General features: G+C 33.6%; 1 protein-coding gene across 1 annotated transcript in view; it reads left to right on the plus strand.

Moving 5' to 3' along the window:
* Positions 1–2,915: 2,915 nt before the first annotated feature.
* The window catches only part of LOC130076200 (scavenger receptor cysteine-rich domain-containing group B protein), a 34,640-nt gene continuing 14,801 nt past the window's right edge, over positions 2,916–22,754 (plus strand). The window contains exons 1-6 of the mRNA XM_056241194.1: positions 2,916–2,962; positions 6,034–6,156; positions 10,394–10,438; positions 12,411–12,449; positions 15,292–15,594; positions 21,181–21,246. Of these exons, the coding sequence (XP_056097169.1) occupies positions 6,039–6,156; positions 10,394–10,438; positions 12,411–12,449; positions 15,292–15,594; positions 21,181–21,246 (571 nt within the window). The 5' untranslated portion in view covers positions 2,916–2,962; positions 6,034–6,038. The remainder of the gene's footprint in view (positions 2,963–6,033; positions 6,157–10,393; positions 10,439–12,410; positions 12,450–15,291; positions 15,595–21,180; positions 21,247–22,754) is intronic.

The following is a 22,754-nucleotide window of genomic DNA, read 5'->3' on the forward strand; positions in this document are numbered from 1 at the left end:
TAATACAAGTGTACAAAACAGATATTAATACTTCAATAGGTAGGTAAATTACATCAGATAATTAAATACGGTTTATTACTGTAAATTTTAAGTTAAGTCTGGAAAACCAATGACGTTGCTATCGTATTTTTGACGGTAAAGTTCTGGTAACCAGAGGCACAGCTGCTGGTTTCTTACTGTAAAAATTACGGTTTATTTTTTACAGTTCTCACAGAGACAGACGGTTATCAACATACAGTATATAGATAACTGCAGTTTATTCTAGACAAGAACCGCACACTTAGACAGGAAGACACTGTGTGACTGACATGTTCACGGCTAATCACAGTGTTATGCACTATTTAGGGTGGATATCTGAAATAAGTGTTAGGCTACTAATACACTATAAAAAAATAACTTAATTTTCAAAGTTAAAAATAAAACAAATATTATTGGAGTACGATTTACAAGAAAATACTATTTCAGTCTTTCTACTTCAAAATACTTCAAAATTGTGAAATTTACTAGAAACTTCAGAGTAAATGTCAGTATCTAATGTAAATCTGGAAGTTCAACTGCATTAAATTAATAAACCGCCACACTTATTTTTTCCTTATTCCTCAATGTGCTCAAATTATATTATCGGATACTCTATCAGGCATAAAAATACATTATTTTAAACAGATTCTAAAAATATTTTATACACTTTGGTATTGAATTACATAAAATCAATTTAAAATTGGATTCAATTTAAATAAGTCAATTTAACCATTCATTTTAAATATAAGTAGGCCTACATAAAATATTTAAAATCAATTAATATTTTTCTTTTGTATAAATATTTGATCTCAATGCACTTTGGTGTTGAATTACACAAAATCAATTTAATATTTAATGTAAATTAGTACATTTAAATATTTATTTTAAATACAATTTATAAAATTACATTTAAAAATGTATACTTCTTTTGCTTAAATATGTAATCTCAATACACTTTGGTATTATGTAATATGAAATTGCAATTTAGAATCGAATTAAAAGTATTTTAAATGACTCAATATAAACATTTATTGATTTTTAAAGGTGCTAAATGTAGAATTGAGAAACTCTTGTTATTAGTGACACCGGTGGCCGTTAAGGGAACTGCAGCTCGTTCTCACACTTATCAGTAACACACAAGAGACTGAACGCGATTCAAGACCTGATATTCTCACGTTGAAGTTCTTTCGTTCTTCACTTAGAAGTAAAAAGAAGTTGGAAATAGCTTTGCAGTGATTTACTGTTAACGAACATCCCGACGCCGTCCACTGCTGAGAGCGACGTTTAGATGAATATGTGCTGCTCTTTCCTCTCAATAACACAATAAACACACACAGAAATGAGAAACATCAGTTCAGAAAGCATCTGATCATAGAGAAGTGGAGATCAGCGACAGATGAGCTCATTAAAATCACACTGTTATGATAGTTTGATTATAGAGTATATTCGAGATTATAGACTCTATAGATCTGACTATGTGAGACTGTAGTTTGAATGAATCTCTTTTCTTTGCACGACACATTGACATTACAGTCCAGAACGGCTCTTTCAGCATTATCCTGAACATTGTATAAGCATTAGTGTCATTGAACAGAAGAGAGGCTCTCGGGAGTGTGTATAAAACACACATCTAAGATTTTCCCGCCAAAAACGTCCCGAGTCCTAAACATAAAAATCAGTCGACAGGCTCTCAGAGACAAACTAGGAAGTCTCGTTACAAGCTGTTCACACATCGGCAGTAAAAAAGAGATCCTACATAGCCCCTTTAAATATAATTATATTTAAAAACAGTATGTATTTTGCTTATAGCAACATCTTTAAAACGTTTTCCCCCATTGAGCTTGGCACATTGCATTATGGGATAGCCCTCTCCAGAAAGGATGCATAAGAAGCCGACCTCTAATATCAATTATGGATAAATATATACAGTACAGAACTCGAAAAATTAGAATATCGTGCAAAAGTTCATTTATTTCAGTAATTCAACTCAAAAGGTGAAACTAATATATTATATAGACTCATTACATGCAAAGTGAGATATTTCAAGCCTTTATTTGTTATAATTTTGATGATTATGGCTCACAGCTTATGAAAACCCCAAATTCAAAATTAGAATATTGTGAAAAGGTTTTCATAAGCTGTAAGTCATAATCATCACAATTATAACAAATACAGGCTTGAAATATCTCACTTTGCATGTAATGAGTCTATATAATATATTAGTTTCACCTTTTAAGTTGAATTACTGAAATAAACGAACTTTTGCACAATTTCAAATAACATTGAACATATTTTTAAGAGCAAACCACTGTGACTTGGAGAATTATAGCACTGGGTGAAGAGAATAGATCGAAATCACAATGTGTCAAAGGCAATAATGATTCTGGAAGCTGTCCAAACTTCATCACCACCATCGAAGCGATTGAACTGATAGTGTGTCTGCGGCCGAACACTATTGATGGTCTCTATTTAAAGATTATTAAAAAATGCTGTTAGTTGTGGTTTAATGTGTAAAAATGTGAATACACACACACACTCATGTTACTAGGTTTTTGGATGAACCAAACCGCACCTTTTGTGAGCGCAACCTGAAACCAGAGATGCTGTGAAGGGCTGGCTTTACTGTCTTCTGTCCTCCTCCCGTTTCCTCTGCATTCACACGAACCAGGCAGGGACGAGGTGTCAGGGCATTAACATATACAATGCTGTTGTACTTTTTTTTTTCTTTTTTATTACATAATAGGTTCTAGAGCGGCCAGGTACTTATAGACTCACAAGGTTAGAGAGATGAAAGACTGCGTTGCTCTTCAGCCGGATGCACTTTTTTCTTTTCCCAGCTAACTCAAGAGAGTTGAAGAAGTGTCCTGTGAGCTGTGGACTGTTGCTTTTTTTGTGGAAAAAAAAGAATAATTTTGCTTGTGAAGAAAATTGCTTTCCATCAAAGGTATGTTTATGTATCATTCTCATTATAGGGCATCATTTAAAGTCATTTTACAGGAATTTTTTTTATTTATTATATATATATATGCAAAAATAAAATAAAAAATAGCATATATTTTTGCAAATTTTCTGCTATAATTCTGGAAGTAGTTTTGAATTGCTATTTATTATTATTCTGCAAATGCATGTTCTTTTAATTGATTATTTAGACTTGTTGCGTTTCTGTGTTTTGATATTTAGAAAGGGAAAACATCTTATTTTAACCATCAGAACTTATTTTAACCAACTGAATCTGAATTTTTTTAACACCCAGTTTGAAGTCTCTCGCGGTCAATCTGGGACTTTAAGGGGGTATTTTCGCGAGCGCCTGGGATCTGTCAGTGTGAGAAGGAGAGGGAGGGGAAACACAGGCGACACAAAAGGCAACATTATTCCCTCGGGGACCCATGCTGCATCCAGCCATGAATGGAGTATTGAAAAACATAATATTGGTGACTAGATTAATTTTCAGGCCCTCACAACTGCTCCATTTTGTCTGCAGGCTCGCAGCGGTTTGCGTTAGTAAATGTCTCTAATTGGCCGCACAATCAGCTTTCTGGACGACAGGGTTTCAGCTCTTCTAATGCACAATTTCTCTCTCTTCATCCTTTCTGTTGCTGTTTGGCTTTGGCTCGTGCAGGTTTAGGATTATCTTTTAGGCACATGCGGAAGAGAAAATAACAAATGAGATCTCTTACAATTCATTTATGGCTATTTTAGATAGTAATACTGATATTTTGAGTAGTTTTTATTTTTATATTGGCTGTTTTCGTTTTCATTTTAGTACAAGTTTTAGTCATTTTGATGCCTTTTTAATTTTTGTTTTATATTTTTATTTATGAAATTATAAATGAAATTGAGAAATCGTCCAGCACCGTTTGGCGTAGACCCATGAATGAGGACGAGGTGTCAAATCATGTGTTTTATTGAGGACAACACAGCTTTGACTATTATAGACTTTTATAAGAGATAAAAGATAAAACTATGTTCGTACAGCGGGAGAAAAATCCCATGACTTAACACTGGACAGATCATTGTATCTCTGCATCAGACTGTGTAGAGATTTGGGCGTGGGCTCATTTCACTCATGGTGACATTTCAACTTCCTAGCCACACCCTAGCAACCAGTTACAAGACCCTAGCAACCACCCCCCATAGACTTCCATTGAAAAAGGGCAAGAGGGATATCCCTGGATCAGAACATTATAGAGATAAGGTTTCAGTTTTGACTAAATATCACCCTGCAAACAATCATTCAGAGCACCCTATCAACTGCTGTTAGAGTGATCTGTTATCAGAGGTAACTGTCTAAGTTATGCATTTCAGAAATATACATATACAAAATCACAGTTAGCGAAAAAGGAATTCATTTAAACAATGTAATAATTTTAATGCAGAAGCAATGAGCTAATTGAAGTATGAATACTTGATTGTTAACAAATGTGACCCTGGACCACAAAACCAATCACAAGGGTGATTTTTAAAAAAAATTAAGATTTATATATCATATTAAAGCTGAATAAATAAGCTTTCCATGGATGTATGGTTTGTTAGGATAGGATAATATTTGGCCGAGATTGAGAAAATCGCCTTTAAAGTTGTCCATTTATGTTCGCGATTTTGCTGCATCCACTCACAAAAATATATTTTTTATATATTTACAGTAGGAAATTTACAAAATATCTTCATGGAACATGATCTTTACTTAACATCCTAATGATTTTCGGCATGAATCGACATTGATTTTAGACATTGTATAGGTCAAAATCGATAATTTTGACCTATACAATGTATTGTTGGCTATTGTTGTGCGACTTGAGCCTGGTTTTGTGATGCAGGGTCACCTATGATTATGACATTTAGAAAAATGTAGCATTGGTGCATATTGATTCTGAGTTCGCGTCACCTGAAGTCTTCGCGGGACCAGGGCAAACCAGCGCTGTCCTCCAGCCCTCCTCTCGCCCCCCCCCCCCGGCGCCCCAGCCTCGCGCTCAGGACAGTCCCAGTGACAGATTCTCCGGAAGGAGCGTTTAACTGGCGACCACAGACAGCAGAAATGTCTTTTTGTGCACCGAGGCCCGGAATGTTCACTATCTTTCCCGCGGAATATCATATTCTCCCCCAGATCCCAGATCCTGAGCCCTATCCCACCAGTTACACGCATTCCAGTGTAAGGTCAGGAGGGTTTTAGGAAAAACAAAAAAAGGATAATACACTGTAAATCCAGCTATGGTTAAATAAACATTTGAGGAAACTGGTTGAGTGAAGTTAAAAAAATTCCAGCCCTTCAAACACATGATGTATAATTATATAAAGTTAATCTTTTGTAATATCAACTGTTGACTGACAGTTTGAGTTGCGAGATTTAGTCACAAGCTATTTATAATACTTTTCATTGGTTAGATATTTGCAAAACCCACAGAAATAGGCTATGTAGGGTATGAATTATGAAAAAATTAAATAAAAATTACGAAATATGCAGATACAGGTTTCCGCCCGGCAACGATATGCAAAGACAGTGAATGTGTGTGTGTGTGTGTGTGTGTGTGTGTGTGTGTGTGTTTAAATGGGTCAAAAACCTGGAGGTGGCATCAATCTGAAAACATTTCAGATTGAAAAATTTCTTTCACATGCAAAAAATAAATCACTTCAACACTGAAATGTATAATCATTAACATATAATGCATATTTTGATTATAAATCTCTGGAACATACCACACAAACCAATCAGCGAGCTCATGCCACAGAACGATCGGTCTGCACTCGTATCGATATGTGTGTGTCCAGAAGTGCCTGTGGCCTGCAGGCTCAACATTTGTTGTTGTTGTGTGTGTGTGTTTTTTACATAACATATGAGGAGAATCTGATTCAGTAGTAGCAGTTACTGTAATAACCTCGCGTCTGTGTCGTCAGCTACAGTGAGAATAAGCGACAGTAAACGACAGAGACGGAGTGTGAGAGACTAAAGGGACTCACTGAAGGTGTGTGTGTGTGTGTGTGTGTGTGTGTGTGTGTGTGTGTGTGTGTTTTCTGCAGGTGCCATGAAAGGTCAGCGTGTGTCCGACTGTGAGCTCAGATGTTGTAGATCTGCTGCCTGGATCGTCTCCGGCCTGCTGGCTTCCCTGTTTCTCATCGCCGTCTCCATCATTCGTGCACCCAGTGAGTGAGAAGCACAGTTCTGTGTGAAGCTTTTAGATATCAGAAGATCAACACAGTCTCATGAAAGTGCGTATCTATACCACGAATGTTATTTCTCGCGCCATTTATACGCAAAAAAATGCATATGCTACGCACTGAAAACCCCTTGGGTAGGATAAAGGAGCCATAAAGTCAGTATCATATGCACGGGGAAACAATTTTTGGCGTTTAAATGGCACGAGAAATAACATTCGTTGTATAGACACGCACTTCCACCAGACAAAAGTTATGAATAATTAAGACTTTTTCATTTTGAGTCTATTATGCTCACCAAGGCTGCATTTATTTGATCAAAACCATGTGGAAACTGTGATACACTACCATTAAAAAGTTTGGGATAAAAAATATATATATATATATTCTGCAAAGACAGATCTTAAGATCGAAAGTGAAAGTAAAGTCATTTATAATATATAATTTATTTCAAATAAATGCTGTTCATTGAACTTCCTATATAAATGTATCCTGGAAAAATGTATCATGGTTTCCACAAAAGTATTTTCAACATTGATAATAATCATAAATGTTTCTTGAGCATCAGATAATCATATTAGAGTGATTTCTGAAGGATCATGTGACACTGAAGACTGGAGTATGCTGAAAATTCAGCTTAGATCACAGGAATAAATACTATAGATTCACATAGAAAACAGCTGTTTGAAATTGTAATATTTCACAACAGTATTTGGTGAGCATATAAGAAACTTAAAAAAAAAATCTGATTTATTCCAAACTTTAGACAAGTAGTGTATGATATTAGAAGTTCATATGAAACACTGCATCTACAACTTTTTAAACCAGCATTTTTTTTAGATGTGTTTATAACATATGCTTTATGGGAACAATAATCAACACAAAGACAACAGCCTCCACACTGTAACATCTAAGAGTTGTTCTAAGACTTTTTAGTTAACTTTACTTAATGTCCAATAATTTGTTGAACTTAAAACAATTTAGTATTATAATAGTATTATAATTTATTGTTGTTATTCTCTTTTTGCATATTGTAGCGCTTTGGGTCTAAGAAATGCGCGTTAGAAATAAAATGCATTATTATTAGTAGTAGTAATCTGTACTGTTTGCATGCTATGCCTTCGTTACTCAGAAAACACAAGTAAACATTACTTGACTGGTTTGAGTATCATTTTGCCAAAGCAAAAAAAATAATAATAATAAAAGGCGGGACAAATGTTTTTTGAGGCGGGGCAATTCTTAGTAGGCTTTTCACTCATTTCTTCCACTTCTGCTGTCATCAATCTTCTTAGTTGCATTCACTCATTTTCTTGAATGTTATTGTCAATACAACTTAAATTTTGGGAGAACGTCACATAAGTTGAAATTCATGAAATTCATGTTGATTTCCTCACCATTATTGTGATCAGTGTTCCCTTTGGTTGGGCACTTGGAACTTCATTTATATTATTGTAATTCTCTTCCAATTGATGCAGTGATGCAACATGAAGTCACAGTTATTTGATTTCAGGAAGTGAAGTAATAAATATTATATTTATACTTAAATTATTTCCATGCTTTGAAATAATATAGTAATGATATATAACATAACTATATTTCATGTATAATAATGATCTTTTAACATTTTATTGCTAATACTTATGGCATAAACTTTTAATTGGGTTGATATAATCCCTCTATATTTTTTGACAATATTTTGCAACATTCAGCATGCAAACAAGTTTTTTTTAATTAATTTAATTAATTAGACATTACAATTTTATTTGCTGTCTCTTGTCAGTATGACCCCAATAACGATAGCAAATAAAGTTGTAATGGTAAAATAAAGCCAAAAACAGTAAAACAAAGCAATTAATTTATTCATGCCGCAACTTCCGAGATATATCCAGCTGCAGACCCGCAGCACCACCAGTTTCAGAACCCCAGTGCCAGAACCCCAGCGCCAGAACCGGAAGTGAGGGAGGGGCGGAATTATTTACAATGACACATTTTTGCAAGTAGGCCTATTTAAAAATATTTAAAATTGTTGCACCTTTTAAATAATATTTAGGGTATGTTTTTATTACACAGTGAGTCACTGCTCGTTGTATGAACTATAACTGGTATGTGACAAATAAAGAGCAAGACAGCGCTCGTGTTGTTCGAAGACGTCAGAGTGCGCGCGCGCGGCCAGGGCTCTCTCTCTGCTCGTTAAGCGCCCTGTCACGCGCAGCAGTCATTCTATTCTACATCACTCACCGATCAAAATAGGCTTTGGCGGGACAAAAATTTGCTTTGGCGGGACAAAAATTTGCTTTGGCGGCCGCCAAAAAGCGGACGATCTGACGGGTTTTAGAATACAACCTGAAACTAAAAAACAGACCCGACCTCTATTTGAAACAGGTGTTCTGACGATTCATGCTACCCATCGAGATTTGCTACTTACTGGTTATGCGCATGTGCAGACTCAGTTTTTTTTTAACAAAAGGTAAATTTTCATGTGTTATAAAGTAATTTCCCTTTTAAAAATGCCAACTACCATATGAATATTTGTACGGTCAGTCAGCTGAACAAGAATAACTGAAAGTTTCAGTTACTAAGGAAAGGTGTGCTTTAACAAGTCAAAGATGAATATTTGATGATAACTTTTACTTTTCACACCGTTTTAAAAATAAAAACAGTAGTCTACAGTATACAGTAGCTACTCATAACTTAGAATTGTGTTATAATTGTATTTCATTTAATATTAATCGACATTCTGTGATCGATTCGCGCTAGCATTTTTCGACAAGGCAGCACAAATCGTCAGAACACCGGCCTTATATTTACCCAGACCTGCAGCCACACCAGGCATGTAAAGAGACAATCGTCTATTTGGGACTCGGCTATTATTTGAAGTACGGTACATTTTTATTGTTTCTTTTAAAACAATGCCGGATTTTCTCTCTCTTTTTAGATTTTTGACATTATTTTACATAAAGAAAAATGCATGCTGCACATGTTCTTGTGAAATAAAGTATATTTTATATAAAATGACCATAAGTTTCAAGCATTATTTTTCACCATCATGATCAGGAAGTAACTCTCATAATACAATGAAACGGATAACTATATAGAATTATATTACACAAAATCAACGTTTTAAAATGCTTATTGTACTATACCTTAATGTATCATTATAATATGTATAAAGTATGACGCTTCGTGTGTAATAATTCCGTTTCGTGTCTAAGCAAACTACGCTCCAAAACGTTAGGTGGCGTTACTCGGTTTAGAACGTAAGCTCGGCCCCTCACTTCCGGTCCTGGCGCTGGTGTTAGAACGTAAGCTCCGCCCATTACTTCCGGTTCTGGCGCTGGGGTTCTGAAAGTGGTGGTGCTGCGGGTCTGCAGCTGGATACTATTGCAACTTCCTCAGAACACAGATAGAATTAAGTTGACAAAACTTAAATGGATTAAGTAAGAAGAACTTGATGCAATTAAGTTATGATTACTTAATTCAATTGTGCAAACTCGTTGACTTAATTTAATTAAGTAAACTGAACAAATTTGTTTTTGCGGTGCAGGCTTAATGGTTCCTGGTGGAACACAACACTAATTTCTCATTGTTAGTTCAGGACGTAAATCCCCCGTTCAACGCAAACTTTTGAAAAGACAGATGAACTAAAGGTGTAATGAGGATATGGACACCTGAGAAGATGCGTATATGTGTCAGAGAGTTAGGTGGTTTCCTCTACACAACTGAACTCCCAGCAGATCAATGCTTTCCCGTGAATCTTACAAATGATCGGCAGTGACGCAAACATGAACAAAGACGTGAGATAATGTGTGTAACGTATGTGTCACAGACTGAGTGTTGTCTAAGAGAACTTCAAAAAAAAAAAAGTTATGGTAACACTTTAATTTAGGGTCCAATTCTCACTATGAACTAGCTACTTATTATCATGATTATTACTAGGATATTGGCTGTTTATTAGTACTTATAAAGCACATATTAACATCTTATTCTGCACGACCATACATCCCTTAATCCTACAATATTTAACAACGACTGTACTAACTATTAACAAGCAGTAATTGGGAGTTTATTGAGGCAATTATTGTGAGAATTGGACCCTAATCTAAAGTGTGACCAAGGGTTATAACATATAAATATATTTCTTCTGATTGAGAATTGCATATTTAAGTTACTTAATGATGATGATGTCTGGTTTATGTTGAATTGTTTTGATCTTTTCTGTGTGCAGGAGATCTCAATCTCAACCTCAAACTCGAACGAAGATCAGTTTCCAGTAAGTATCATTATAAACTGAACGTTTATATTTGTTTATGACTTTTCATAAGCAACCTTAATGACGTCAGTCGCAACATCCACGAGACACACCCTAACGACCGCATAACAACATTCTAAAAACATTGCAAAAATGTTGCAACATTCTAAACAATTTAGAACGTTGAAAACAATTTGAAAACGTACATTCTAAAAATCTATTAGTCACCATGTTTTTATACGAATGCTAAAGCTTCAGAAGTACAGTATGTGTGAACGAACGTAACGTGCCTGAAGCGTTATATTTAGAGCGACTAATGTTTCAGTGACATACACATTAATAAGCGGAGAAGCCTGTGAATTGACCTAAATGGGATGTGATGGAAAAAAGCCTCTTTTCTGCCGTCTTTGTGAGGTTCGGAAATCCTACACCATCGATTCACAGTTTAATACAATAGTTTGTATAGGCATCAGCTGTCTCAATACAGCTGCAAAACAGAAGACTAACAACACCTCAGTGTGTGTGTGTGTGTGTGTGTGTGTGTGTATGTGTGTGTGTGTGGAGCGAAGAGAAAACACCAGAGCTTTCTCAACAAACACACCCAAGTCAAGCCAACATCTCAAATGTCATAAAATGTTGAGTTATAAATTTCAATTGGAACAATATATAAATACACTTTAATGACAGCTTAAGCCAACAATATATACTTACATTTGATTAGTCATTAGAAATATTGCACTCTAATGTGTAAATATGTCAAATATTTGTCTTATTCATATATATATATATATATATATATATATATATATATATATATAATTTGGGGTCTGTAAGACTTTGGTATGTTTTGAAAGAATACTCTTAAGTCCACCAAGGCTGCATTTATTTGATAAAAAAACACTTTCTAATATTATTACAGTTTAATATAACAGAAAAATATATATAAAACTCTTGAATGTCACTTTTTAATATAGTTTAATCTTTTATATAGTTAAGTATATAAATAAAAAAAGATTAAAACAGTATTTTTATATATATATATATATATATGCTTAAGTTTTATCTTTATCTAATGTTTTAAATATATATATTTTTATGTTTAACATTGATATATATAGGCCTATATATTTATTTATATATATATATCTCAAGCTTAAAACATTAAAAATATGAAAAACTATGCATATTGATATTATTGATATATTATGATTTTTTCAATATATATCTATATATACACAGTTGTGGTCAGAGTTATTGGCACATCTGGTAAATATGATCAAAGATGGCTGTAAAAATAAATCTGCATTGTTTATCCTTTTGATCTTTCATAAAAAAATGAGCAAAAATCGAACCTTTCATTGAAGTAAAATAATTGAAAATGTGTGTGTGTGTGTTGGGTCACTTGTAATGAAATAAATGTTTTTCTCCAAAACACATTATAACACCTGTATATATAAATATATAAAATGCATAATTTAGGATTTCAAAGAAAACTAAGTAAATAAGGTCTCATATAGTTAACATTAGATAATAACACTTTTTATATATATTCTATACATAACTTTTCTGAAAACGTATCTCAAGTGGCTCATTAATGCGTCTCGCAGGTCTAGACTGAAGCAGACAATTTGCAAGAAAACATAAGTAGAATTATAGATTTTTTTCTGTATAAAAGATTCGATATCCACTGGCTTGTGAGCAGAATCTGATCAGACTCACAGCGCATATCTGAATATGTGATCTGGCATTATGAGAGGAGTGTTTTATTGAGCCATGCCACATATTTCTGTCTGTCTGAATCACAGCCTGAACAGAATTCACAGTCTTCCTGTTTCAGCGAGTCTAAGATTACAGGAAAATAGATGTAGTAGATATAGAGGGCTGTAGCTATGGAGGGCCAAGAACCTCCTTTCAACAAATAATTTCACCACAATCGTTGTTTTCTCTCTCTCTCTCTCTCTCTGACTTTCTCTCCTGCTTTTTTCTCCCACAGCCAATACTACAAATGCCCCAGTGACAACACAGTCTGACGGTGAGCGTCTTCGCAATTCACTTTCTCACCCTTTCTATCTTTAAACAAGAACACACCCTTTTAAGAAAAGACAAGTTTGGCTTCGGAAAGAGAGAAAACGGATCATAATTGCCTCCAAAGAGACAAGAGAAAAAAAGATGGGTCACTTCCTCTTGCTCAGTTTACACAATCCCCTTCTCCACCGCTATGCCACGTCCTCTCTCTCTCTTTCTTTTTGGAGTCATATGTCATATTTAGACTTATTATTGTGCCTTAAGTTGAAGGGGATTAGGAACATTCTTACTGGGTTCATTATATCATTATATTTTAGCTCAACTCTAAGCCAGAGTAGATTTCATGCGCACTAGACTATGACCTTCAACCGAACACTAGATTTTTTCGGATATAATCCTTTGGTAACATCATATTTTTGGACAAAAATAAAGTTTCCAAAAAGAGCTTTTCATAGCATTTTTTCTACCCCCAAAGAACCGTTCAGTTTTTGTTAAGAACATTTTGAAAATCTAAAGAACGTTTTTGCACTTTAAAGAACCTTCGGTAACACTTTACTTGAAGGGGTGTGCATAAGACTGACATGACACCTTCATAATCATGACACGACACATATGCATGTTTATGACAACTGTCATTAAGTGTCATTCGCTCAATTATGACATTTTGAATGCAAATATGACATTGTTTGAGATGTCTTTGTTATGAGACCTTGACATAAACCAATACATCATAACCTGTCAGAGTCTTTGTTATGACACCTTGACATAAACCAATACATCATAACCTGTCAGAGTCTTTGTCATGACAACTTGACATTACCCAGACAGCATAAATATGTCATAAATATGTCATAAACATGACATAGCCGATTAATTATCAAACTTGAGAAACCACTTAGCTTTATGGGTTAACATTGCATTAAACTGTCATGTGGTTGGTTTTGACATTGGCTGTCATAAGGCCATTATAACTGTGTCATGAATATTTTTCTTGTCCTCAACTACAGTGGTACACATTGAATTTGTCATTAAAATGTTATAAAGGCCTTATGACAGGCAATGTCAAACCAACCACATGACAGTTTAATGTAATGTTAACCCATAAAGCTAAGTGGTTTCTTAAGTTTGATAATTAATCTGCTATGTCATGTTTATGACAGGTTGTGTTGTCTTAGTAATGTCAAGTTGTCATTACCAAGACACTGACAGGTTATGATGTATTGGTTTATGTCAAGATTGCATAACAAAGACATCTCAAACAATGTCATATTTGCATTCAAAATTACATAATTGAGCGAATGACACTTAATGACAGTTGTCATAAACATGCATAAAACCTCCTTCATGTTCATGACGTGTCCTGTCAGTCTAATGAACACCCCTTCAAGTAAAGTGTTAAAGATTCTTCATGGAACCTTCAATGCCAATAAAGAACCTTTATATTCACGAGTGTCTATTTTTTGTAATACCATGGATATATAATACATATGTGTGTGTGTGTCTTGCACTGCCATTCAGCTCAGTGGTATCATAATTTTCCTGTTAGACATCAAACATAGTATATACAGTATAATATAGTTATATAGTATGGTATAGTTATAAGGTAGTCATTGCTTTTCTTTAGGCCTTAAAACGGTCAAAGGGGCCTCAAACCAAATTTTGCTTAGGGCCCCCAAAGGTCTAGGGCCGGCTCTGTATACCAATATAAGGTCATCATTCAGTACCATGTCACTGCCACAGTTCACAGAGAATAAAACATGTAAAAAGAAAGTATTTCTATTAATCAAACTCAGTGCCAAATTATTTCCTGAAGTCTATTATTTGTTTGTATATTATTTGTTAAGTTTCTTCCGCTCGTCACGGCTGCATTTATTTGATTTAAAAAAATACAGTAAAAATGTGAAATATTATCAAAGTGTAAAAGAAACGTTTTCTATGTTAAAGTGTAATTTATTCCTGTGATCAAAGCTGAATTTTCAGCATCATTACTCCAGTCTTCAGCGTCGTTTTGTTTCATTTTATTTATTAAGCACTTTTACACAACTGACCATTTGAACAAAACGCTGTACAATATCTAAAAACACATAAAGACAACCATAAAAACACAACACTAAAATCACACTTAAAATAACAGCGAAATAAACCCCTCACATGATCCTTCAGAAATCAAATATGATGATTAGATTCTCAACATTTCTGATTATTAATGTTGAAAACAGTTGTGCTGCTTCAAATTTTTGTGTAAACCATGATAAACTAAGCAAAAGTTAAAAAAAGAGAATAAAAAATAAAAATAAAATAATACTAGTATCCAACACTCTAAACTGGATTGTTTTAACCCAAATTTGGGTCAAATATGGACAAACCCAAATGTTGGGTTAAAAATGTAATTTAAAATTTTAACCCAACTTCAACTTTCACTTTCAACTGTACATTTTTTAATTACATTTTTAACCCAACATTTGGGTTTGTCCATATTTGACCCAAATTTGGGTTGAAACAACCCAGCATTTTTTAGAGTGAACAAGGATGCATTCAATTGATTAAAAGTGACATGTATAATGCTACAAAAGATTCCAAATGAATAATGTTGAATTTTCATTCTATTCATCAAAGAATCTTGAAAAAATTAATGTTTCTCAAGCATCAGATCATCATATTAGAGTGATTTCTGAAGGATCATGTGACACTGAAGACTGGAGTAATGATGCTGAAAATTCAAAGGAATAAATGACACTTTACTATATATTCACATAAAAACAGTTATTTTAAAATTGTCATATTATTTCACATAAATCAAATAAACACAGACTTGTTTAGAAACGGTCTCCCCGCGGTTCTCCCTCCAGTGCGACTGGTGAACGGCAGGAACCCGTGTGAGGGTCGGGTGGAGGTTCTCCACAACGGCTCGTGGGGGACGGTGTGTGACGACGACTGGGACATGGTGGACTCGAACGTGGTGTGTCGACAGCTGGACTGTGGAGTGGCCGTGGCCGTGGGGAGCAGCTCCAGGTTCGGGCAGGGATCCGGGCCAATCCTGCTGGATAACGTGGACTGTAAAGGGGGAGAGATGGACTTGAGTCAGTGTGGGAATCAGGGATGGGGCGTCCATAACTGCTACCACTATGAAGACGTGGCCGTCACCTGTAGAGGTACGTGGAGTCAGTCGGCACAAATGTCAAGTCAAGTCACCTTCATTTATACAGCGCTTTTAACAATATAGAGTTTCACTGCAGCTTTACAGTGATAATAGGAGATTACAGTAACAGAGATTATTTATACGGAAGTGTATTGCATTCACTTGAATTAATGAGTTAATTATCTCAGAATTATGAGATAATATTTCATGGAAAAAAAGTTTTTGCTCTGTTTTTCTGAGTAATCGTAATTCGTAATTCTGAGATAATTAACTCGTTAATTAAAAAAAACAGAGCAAAAACTTTTTTCCATGAAAAATTATCTCGTAATTCTGAGATAATTAACTCGTTAATTCAGAAAAACAGTGCAAAAACTTTTTTTTCATCAAAAAATATCTCGTAATTCTGAGATAATTAACTCGTTAATTCAGAAAAACAGAGCAAACACTTTTTTTTATGAAAAAATATCTCGTAATTCTGAGATAATCAACTCGTTAATTCAGAAAAACGTAGCAAAACTTTTTTTTCATCAAAAAATATCTCGTAATTCTGAGATAATTAACTTGTTAATTCAGAAAAACAGTGCAAAGACTTTTTTCCATGAAAAATATCTCGTAATTCTGAGATAATTCACTCTTTAATTCAGAAAAACAGTGCAAAAACTTTTTTCCATGAAAAATATCTCGTAATTCTGAGATAATTAACTCGCTAATTCAGAAAAACAAAGCAAAAACTTTTTTCCATGAAAAATATCTCGTAATTCTGAGATAATTAACTCGCTAATTCAGAAAAACAGAGCAAAAACTTTTTTCATGAAAAAACATCTCGTAATTCTGAGATAATTAACTCGTTAATTCAGAAAAACAGAGCAAACACTTTTTTTAATGAAAAAATATCTCGTAATTCTGAGATAATTAACTCGTTAATTCAGAAAAACAGAGCAAAAACTTTTTTCCATGAAAAATATCTCGTAATTCTGAGATAGTTAACTCGCTAATTCAGAAAAACAGAGCAAAAACTTTTTTCCATGAAAAATATCTCGTAATTCTGAGATAATTAACTCGCTAATTCAGAAAAACAGAGCAAAAACTTTTTTCCATGAAAAATATCTCGTAATTCTGAGATAATTAACTCGTTAATTCAGAAAAACAAAGCAAAAACTTTTTTCCATGAAAAATATCTCGTAATTCTGAGATAATTAACTCGCTAATTCAGAAAAACAGAGCAAAAACTTTTTTTCATGAAAAAACATCTCGTAATTCTGAGATGATTAACTCGTTAATTCAGAAAAACAGAGCAAACACTTTTTTTAATGAAAAAATATCTCGTAATTCTGAGATAATTACTCGTTAATTCAGAAAAACAGAGCAAACACTTTTTTTAATGAAAAAATATCTCGTAATTCTGAGATAATTAACTCGTTAATTCAGAAAAACAGAGCAAAAACTTTTTTCCATGAAAAATATCTCGTAATTCTGAGATAGTTAACTCGCTAATTCAGAAAAACAGAGCAAAAACTTTTTTCCATGAAAAATATCTCGTAATTCTGAGATAATTAACTCGTTAATTCAGAAAAACAGTGCAAAAACTTTTTTCCATGAAAAATATCTTGTAATTCTGAGATAATTAACTCGTTAATTCAGAAAAACAGTGCAAAAACTTTTTTCCATGAAAAATATCTCGTAATTCTGAGATAATTAACTCGCTAATTCAGAAAAACAGTGCAAAAACTTTTTTCCATGAAAAATGTCTCGTAATTCTGAGATAATTAACTCGTTAATTCAGAAAAACAGTGCAAAATTTTTTTTCCATGAAAAATATCTCGTAATTCTGAGATAATTAACTCCCTAATTCAGAAAAACAACGCAAAAACTTTTTTCCACGAAAAATATCTCGTAATTCTGAGATAATTAACTCGCTAATTCAGAAAAACAAAGCAAAAACTTTTTTCCATGAAAAATATCTCGGAATTCTGAGATAATTAACTCGTTAATTCAGAAAAACAAAGCAAAAACTTTTCTTCCATGAAAAATATCTCGTAATTCTAAGATAATTAACTCGCTAATTCAGAAAAACAAAGCAAAAACTTTTTTTAATGAAAAAATATCTCGTAATTCTGAGATAATTAACTCGTTAATTCAGAAAAACAGTGCAAAAACTTTTTTCCATGAAAAATATCTCGTAATTCTGAGATAATTAACTCGCTAATTCAGAAAAACAGTGCAAAAACTTTTTTTCATGAAAAATATCTCGTAATTCTGAGATAATTAACTCGCTAATTCAGAAAAACAGTGCAAAAACTTTTTTCCATGAAAAATGTCTCGTAATTCTGAGATAATTAACTCGTTAATAATAATAATTCATTACATTTATATAGCGCTTTTCTAGGCACTCAAAGCGCTTCACATGGAAGGGGGAATCTCCTCAACCACCACCAATGTGCAGCATCCACTTGGATGATGCGACGGCAGCCATAGTGCGCCAGAACGCTCACCACACACCAGCTTACTGGTGGAGAGGAGACAGAGTGATGAAGCCAATCAGTGTATATATATATGGGGATGATTAGGAGGCCATGATGGACAGAGGCCACTGGGCAAATTTGGCCAGGATGCCGGGGTTACACCCCTACTCTTTCGAAAGACATCCTGGGATTTTTAATGACCACAGAGAGTCAGGACCTCGGTTTAACGTCTCATCCGAAGAACGGTGCTCTTTGATAGTATAGTGTCCCCGTCACTATACTGGGGCGTTAGGACCCACACAGACCACAGGGTGAGCACCCCCTGCTGGCCTCACTAACACCTCTTCCAGCAGCAACCTGGGTTTCTCAGAAGGTCTCCCATCCAGGTACTAACCAGGCTCAGCCCTGCTTAGCTTCAGTGGGCAACCAGTCTTGGGCTACAGGGTGATATGGCTGCTGGCGTTAATTCAGAAAAACAGAGCAAAAACTTTTTTTTCATCAAAAATATCTCGTAATTCTGAGATAATTAACTGTTAATTCAGAAAAACAGAGCAAACCTTTTTTTTTCATCAAAAATATCTCGTAATTCGGAGATAATTAACTCGTTAATTCAGAAAAACAAAGCAAAACGTTTTTCCATGAAAAATATCTCGTAATTCTGAGATAATTAACTCGTTATTCAGAAAAACAGAGCAAAACTTTTTTTTCATCAAAAAATATCTCGTAATTCTGAGATAATTAACTCGTTAATTCAGAAAAACGTAGCAAAAACTTTTTTTCATGATAAAATATCTCGTAATTCTGAGATAATTAACTCGTTAATTCAGAAAAACGTAGCAAAAACTTTTTTTTTCATCAAAAAATATCTCGTAATTCTGAGATAATTAACTCGTTAATTCAGAAAAACAGAGCAAACCCTTTTTTCCCATGAAAAATATCTCGTAATTCTGAGATAATTAACTCGTTAATTCAGAAAAACAGAGCAAAACTTTTTTTCATGAAAAATTATCTCGTAATTCTGAGATAATTAACTCGTTAATTCAGAAAAACAGAGCAAACACTTTTTTTCATGAAAAAATATCTCGTAATTCTGAGATAATTAACTCGTTAATTCAGAAAAACGTAGCAAAAACTTTTTTTCATGAAAAAATATCTCGTAATTCTGAGATAATTAACTCGTTATTCAGAAAAACAGAGCAAAACTTTTTTTTCATCAAAAAATATCTCGTAATTCTGAGATAATTAACTCGTTAATTCAGAAAAACGTAGCAAAAACTTTTTTTTTCATCAAAAAATATCTCGTAATTCTGAGATAATTAACTCGTTAATTCAGAAAAACAGAGCAAAAACTTTTTTTTCATCAAAAAATATCTCGTAATTCTGAGATAATTAACTCGTTAATTCAGAAAAACAGAGCAAAAACTTTTTTTTCATCAAAAAATATCTCGTAATTCTGAGATAATTAACTCGTTAATTCAGAAAAACAGAGCAAAAACTTTTTTTCATCAAAAAATATCTCGTAATTCTGAAATAATTAACTCGTTAATTCAGAAAAACAGAGCAAAAACTTTTTTCCATGAAAAATATCTCGTAATTCTGAGATAATTAACTCGTTAATTCAGAAAAACAGAGCAAAAACTTTTTTTCCATGAAAAATATCTCGTAATTCTGAGATAACTAACTCGTTAATTCAGAAAAACAGAGTAGATTTTTTTCCTCAAGTGAATGCAATACGCTTCCGTATGTTTAGGCTTTACCGCAGCTCTAGAATAAAGTTATTGTCCAGCTAAAGTTAGTTTTGATTGATTGATTCACTTCCATTCAAAGCTGATCTCGCATTGTTGCATGATTACTAAAAATAATATCAATAACTGCTACCGCTATGAAGACGTGGCGTCGCCTGTAGAGTTATGGAGTCAGCAGAACGTCTATCAAGAAATTATTTAGTTATACTGTCAACATTAGCTATGTTTCCATCCACCTATTTTTATGTGGAAACACATTTACCGAATAAATCCCTTGATGCTCAATAAGAAACAGACATGACTTTGCCTCAGCTGAGGCTGTGATTGGACTAACCAGCGGACCAATCGCATCGCAGCATCTCAGATGTTGGTTTGGTGTTTCTAAAACACTGAGTCAAAGTCTGTGATCAGAATGATTGGGTTTAATTCCCTCCAGAAGCGTCTCACACGAGTGTGTTCACAAACACCATGCAGCATCCGAACGCAAGAGAACATGACAGCGTTTACTGTGTTTCGTCTGACGCTCTAAGACACTCATTTATGATGGAGGGGAAAGAGCCTGATTGCAGAAACTTACATTTTTATTACAGATATTTGGGGCCAATTTCCCAGGAAGTGCCGATTTTGTTCTCTTGAACACATGAGATGGAAACGCTGCTTTATTTGGAAAATGTTTTATGCGATTTACCAATTTTGCTCATAAGTTAAATTTGGACACATAGCAAATGAACACTGAAACTTTCAGGCTAGGCTTCTCTAGACAACATTTACAGTTAAACATTCACACATGTTCTTATAGAAGCTTGTTTTCGCCAAGGAATAAAAAAATAAAAAAGTAATAGTGACTCTTCATCTCACAATGCGTTTTCTCTTGCAGTTGTGAGTTTACATCTCACAGTTCAGACTTTTTTCTTGCAATAGACATGAAAGTCAAATTAAGGAGAAATGAAGTGGATCTGTCTGTTCAAATTTAACATTCACACATGTTCTTATAGAAGCTTGTTTTCGCCATGGATTTAAAAAGTAATAGTGACTATTTATCTCACAATCGTTTTTCTCTTGCAATGTAAACCTGCAATTCTGAGTTTATTACAAAAAAAAAAAATGTTGAGAAAAAAAAGAGTAAAAATTCCAAGATTTTAACTTTGAATTGTAAAAAAAAAAATTAAGAATTGTGAGATAAAAAGTTGCATTATTCCTGAGTGAAAACAATCTTCCATAAGTTCTGTTACTCACTGCTGATGAAAGTCAAATTAAGGAGAAGTTAAGTGGATCTGTCTCAAGACACATTTTCATGCATTATTTAAACACCTGCACTAAACATGTTGGTACTAATATGTGGTGATAATTAATAATGAATGTGTTTAATGGTGTGTTGTTTGTTCCTCACAGGCAATAATGTGGTGGAGTCTCGAGGCCTGGAGCCAACAACACCGTCCCGTCTGGCCTCGGGTTTGAGTAAGTTAAAGTTGATTTTCTTACATGAGCATATTAGCTGTAAGTTTTATTTACTAATTTGTATAATTTGATTAATCAGGATGGAATGTTTTTTTAGAGAGAGAGAGAGAGAGAGAGTTGGGGTGCGTCTCAATCCGCTCCCTAGTTCAGCTGTCAATCACAGAATCCTTCCCTAAAAAGTCCCATAATGCACTGTGAAAACTAGGGTGCATCAGTGCTCACTAAATGTTTCCTTAACGGACGTGAAACATAAATCACGTGAGCAAACTCACTGTACACACGATAGATGTTTTCTAAAATATAAACTATTATTTCATTCAGTGCTGCGATTAATGTATAATTTTTTTGTATATACAGTATAAATACACACACATGCATGTATATATCTAAGAAAAAAATGTGTTATTAATATATACAATATTTATATATAATATCAATTATGGATAAATATATAGTGAAACTCGAAAAATTAGAATATGGTGCAAAAGTTCATTTATTTCAGTAATTCAACTTAAAAGGTGAAACTAATATATTATATAGACTCATTACATGCAAAGTGAGATATTTCAAGCCTTTATTTGTTATAATTTTGATGATTATGGCTTACAGCTTATGAAAACCCCAAATTCAAAATTAGAATATTGTGAAAAGGTTGTAAGCCATAATCATCAAAATTATAACAAATAAAGGCTTGAAATATCTCACTTTGCATGTAATGAGTCTATATAATATATTAGTTTCACCTTTTAAGTTGAATTACTGAAATTGCACGATATTCAAATTTTTCGAGTTTCACTTGTACATGCAAATATTTCTTAAACATATACATGCATATGTGTGTATTTATGTATACAAAATAATTATACACAGTACACACATTTTATGTAAACACAAACTTTTATTTTGGATGTGATTATTGATGATTAATCGTTTCCTAGCTCTAATTTAATTATATTTCAGGATAAGCATACACTGCTAGACAGGTACTGAACATAATCTAGCAAACATTTATAATTTATTTACAGCTGTAAATGTTATTTCATAAACACGTGTATCAATGTAACAAGCAAAGTATTTATAACATTCTTTAAATAACATCATATATGAGTTCTGCTGTTGTTCATAAATTATACCAGTAGTGATGTTGTGTAACGAGGATGTTGTCAGTGTCCCAATATGTAGTGCATATAATATAATAAGTGCACAATATTCACGGAAGCTGATTGAGATGCACCTGTACTGTTTTGTACTGTTGATTTCCCTCCAAAATGATGTCACTTCCTGGAGGATGATGTCATCCGCAGGAACTTAAACAAGACTTTACAAAAGAATGGAAATGGAATGGAAAGTGAAATCAAGGACATTTTGGAAACAGCAGTAATTTGACTATATAAATTGTTAGGGAAATGATTTAAAATTCACCTTCATATTTACTTCATTGTGATTTGATTAGTTTTAATAATCAAATAAAATAAATATTTTATATTTAATTCAATAAATTAAGACAT

This window comes from Rhinichthys klamathensis, unplaced genomic scaffold, assembly GCF_029890125.1.
Source record: "Rhinichthys klamathensis goyatoka isolate OS25496 unplaced genomic scaffold, OSU_Roscu_1.1 h1tg000633l_1, whole genome shotgun sequence".
NCBI classification, from domain to species: domain Eukaryota; kingdom Metazoa; phylum Chordata; class Actinopteri; order Cypriniformes; family Leuciscidae; genus Rhinichthys; species Rhinichthys klamathensis.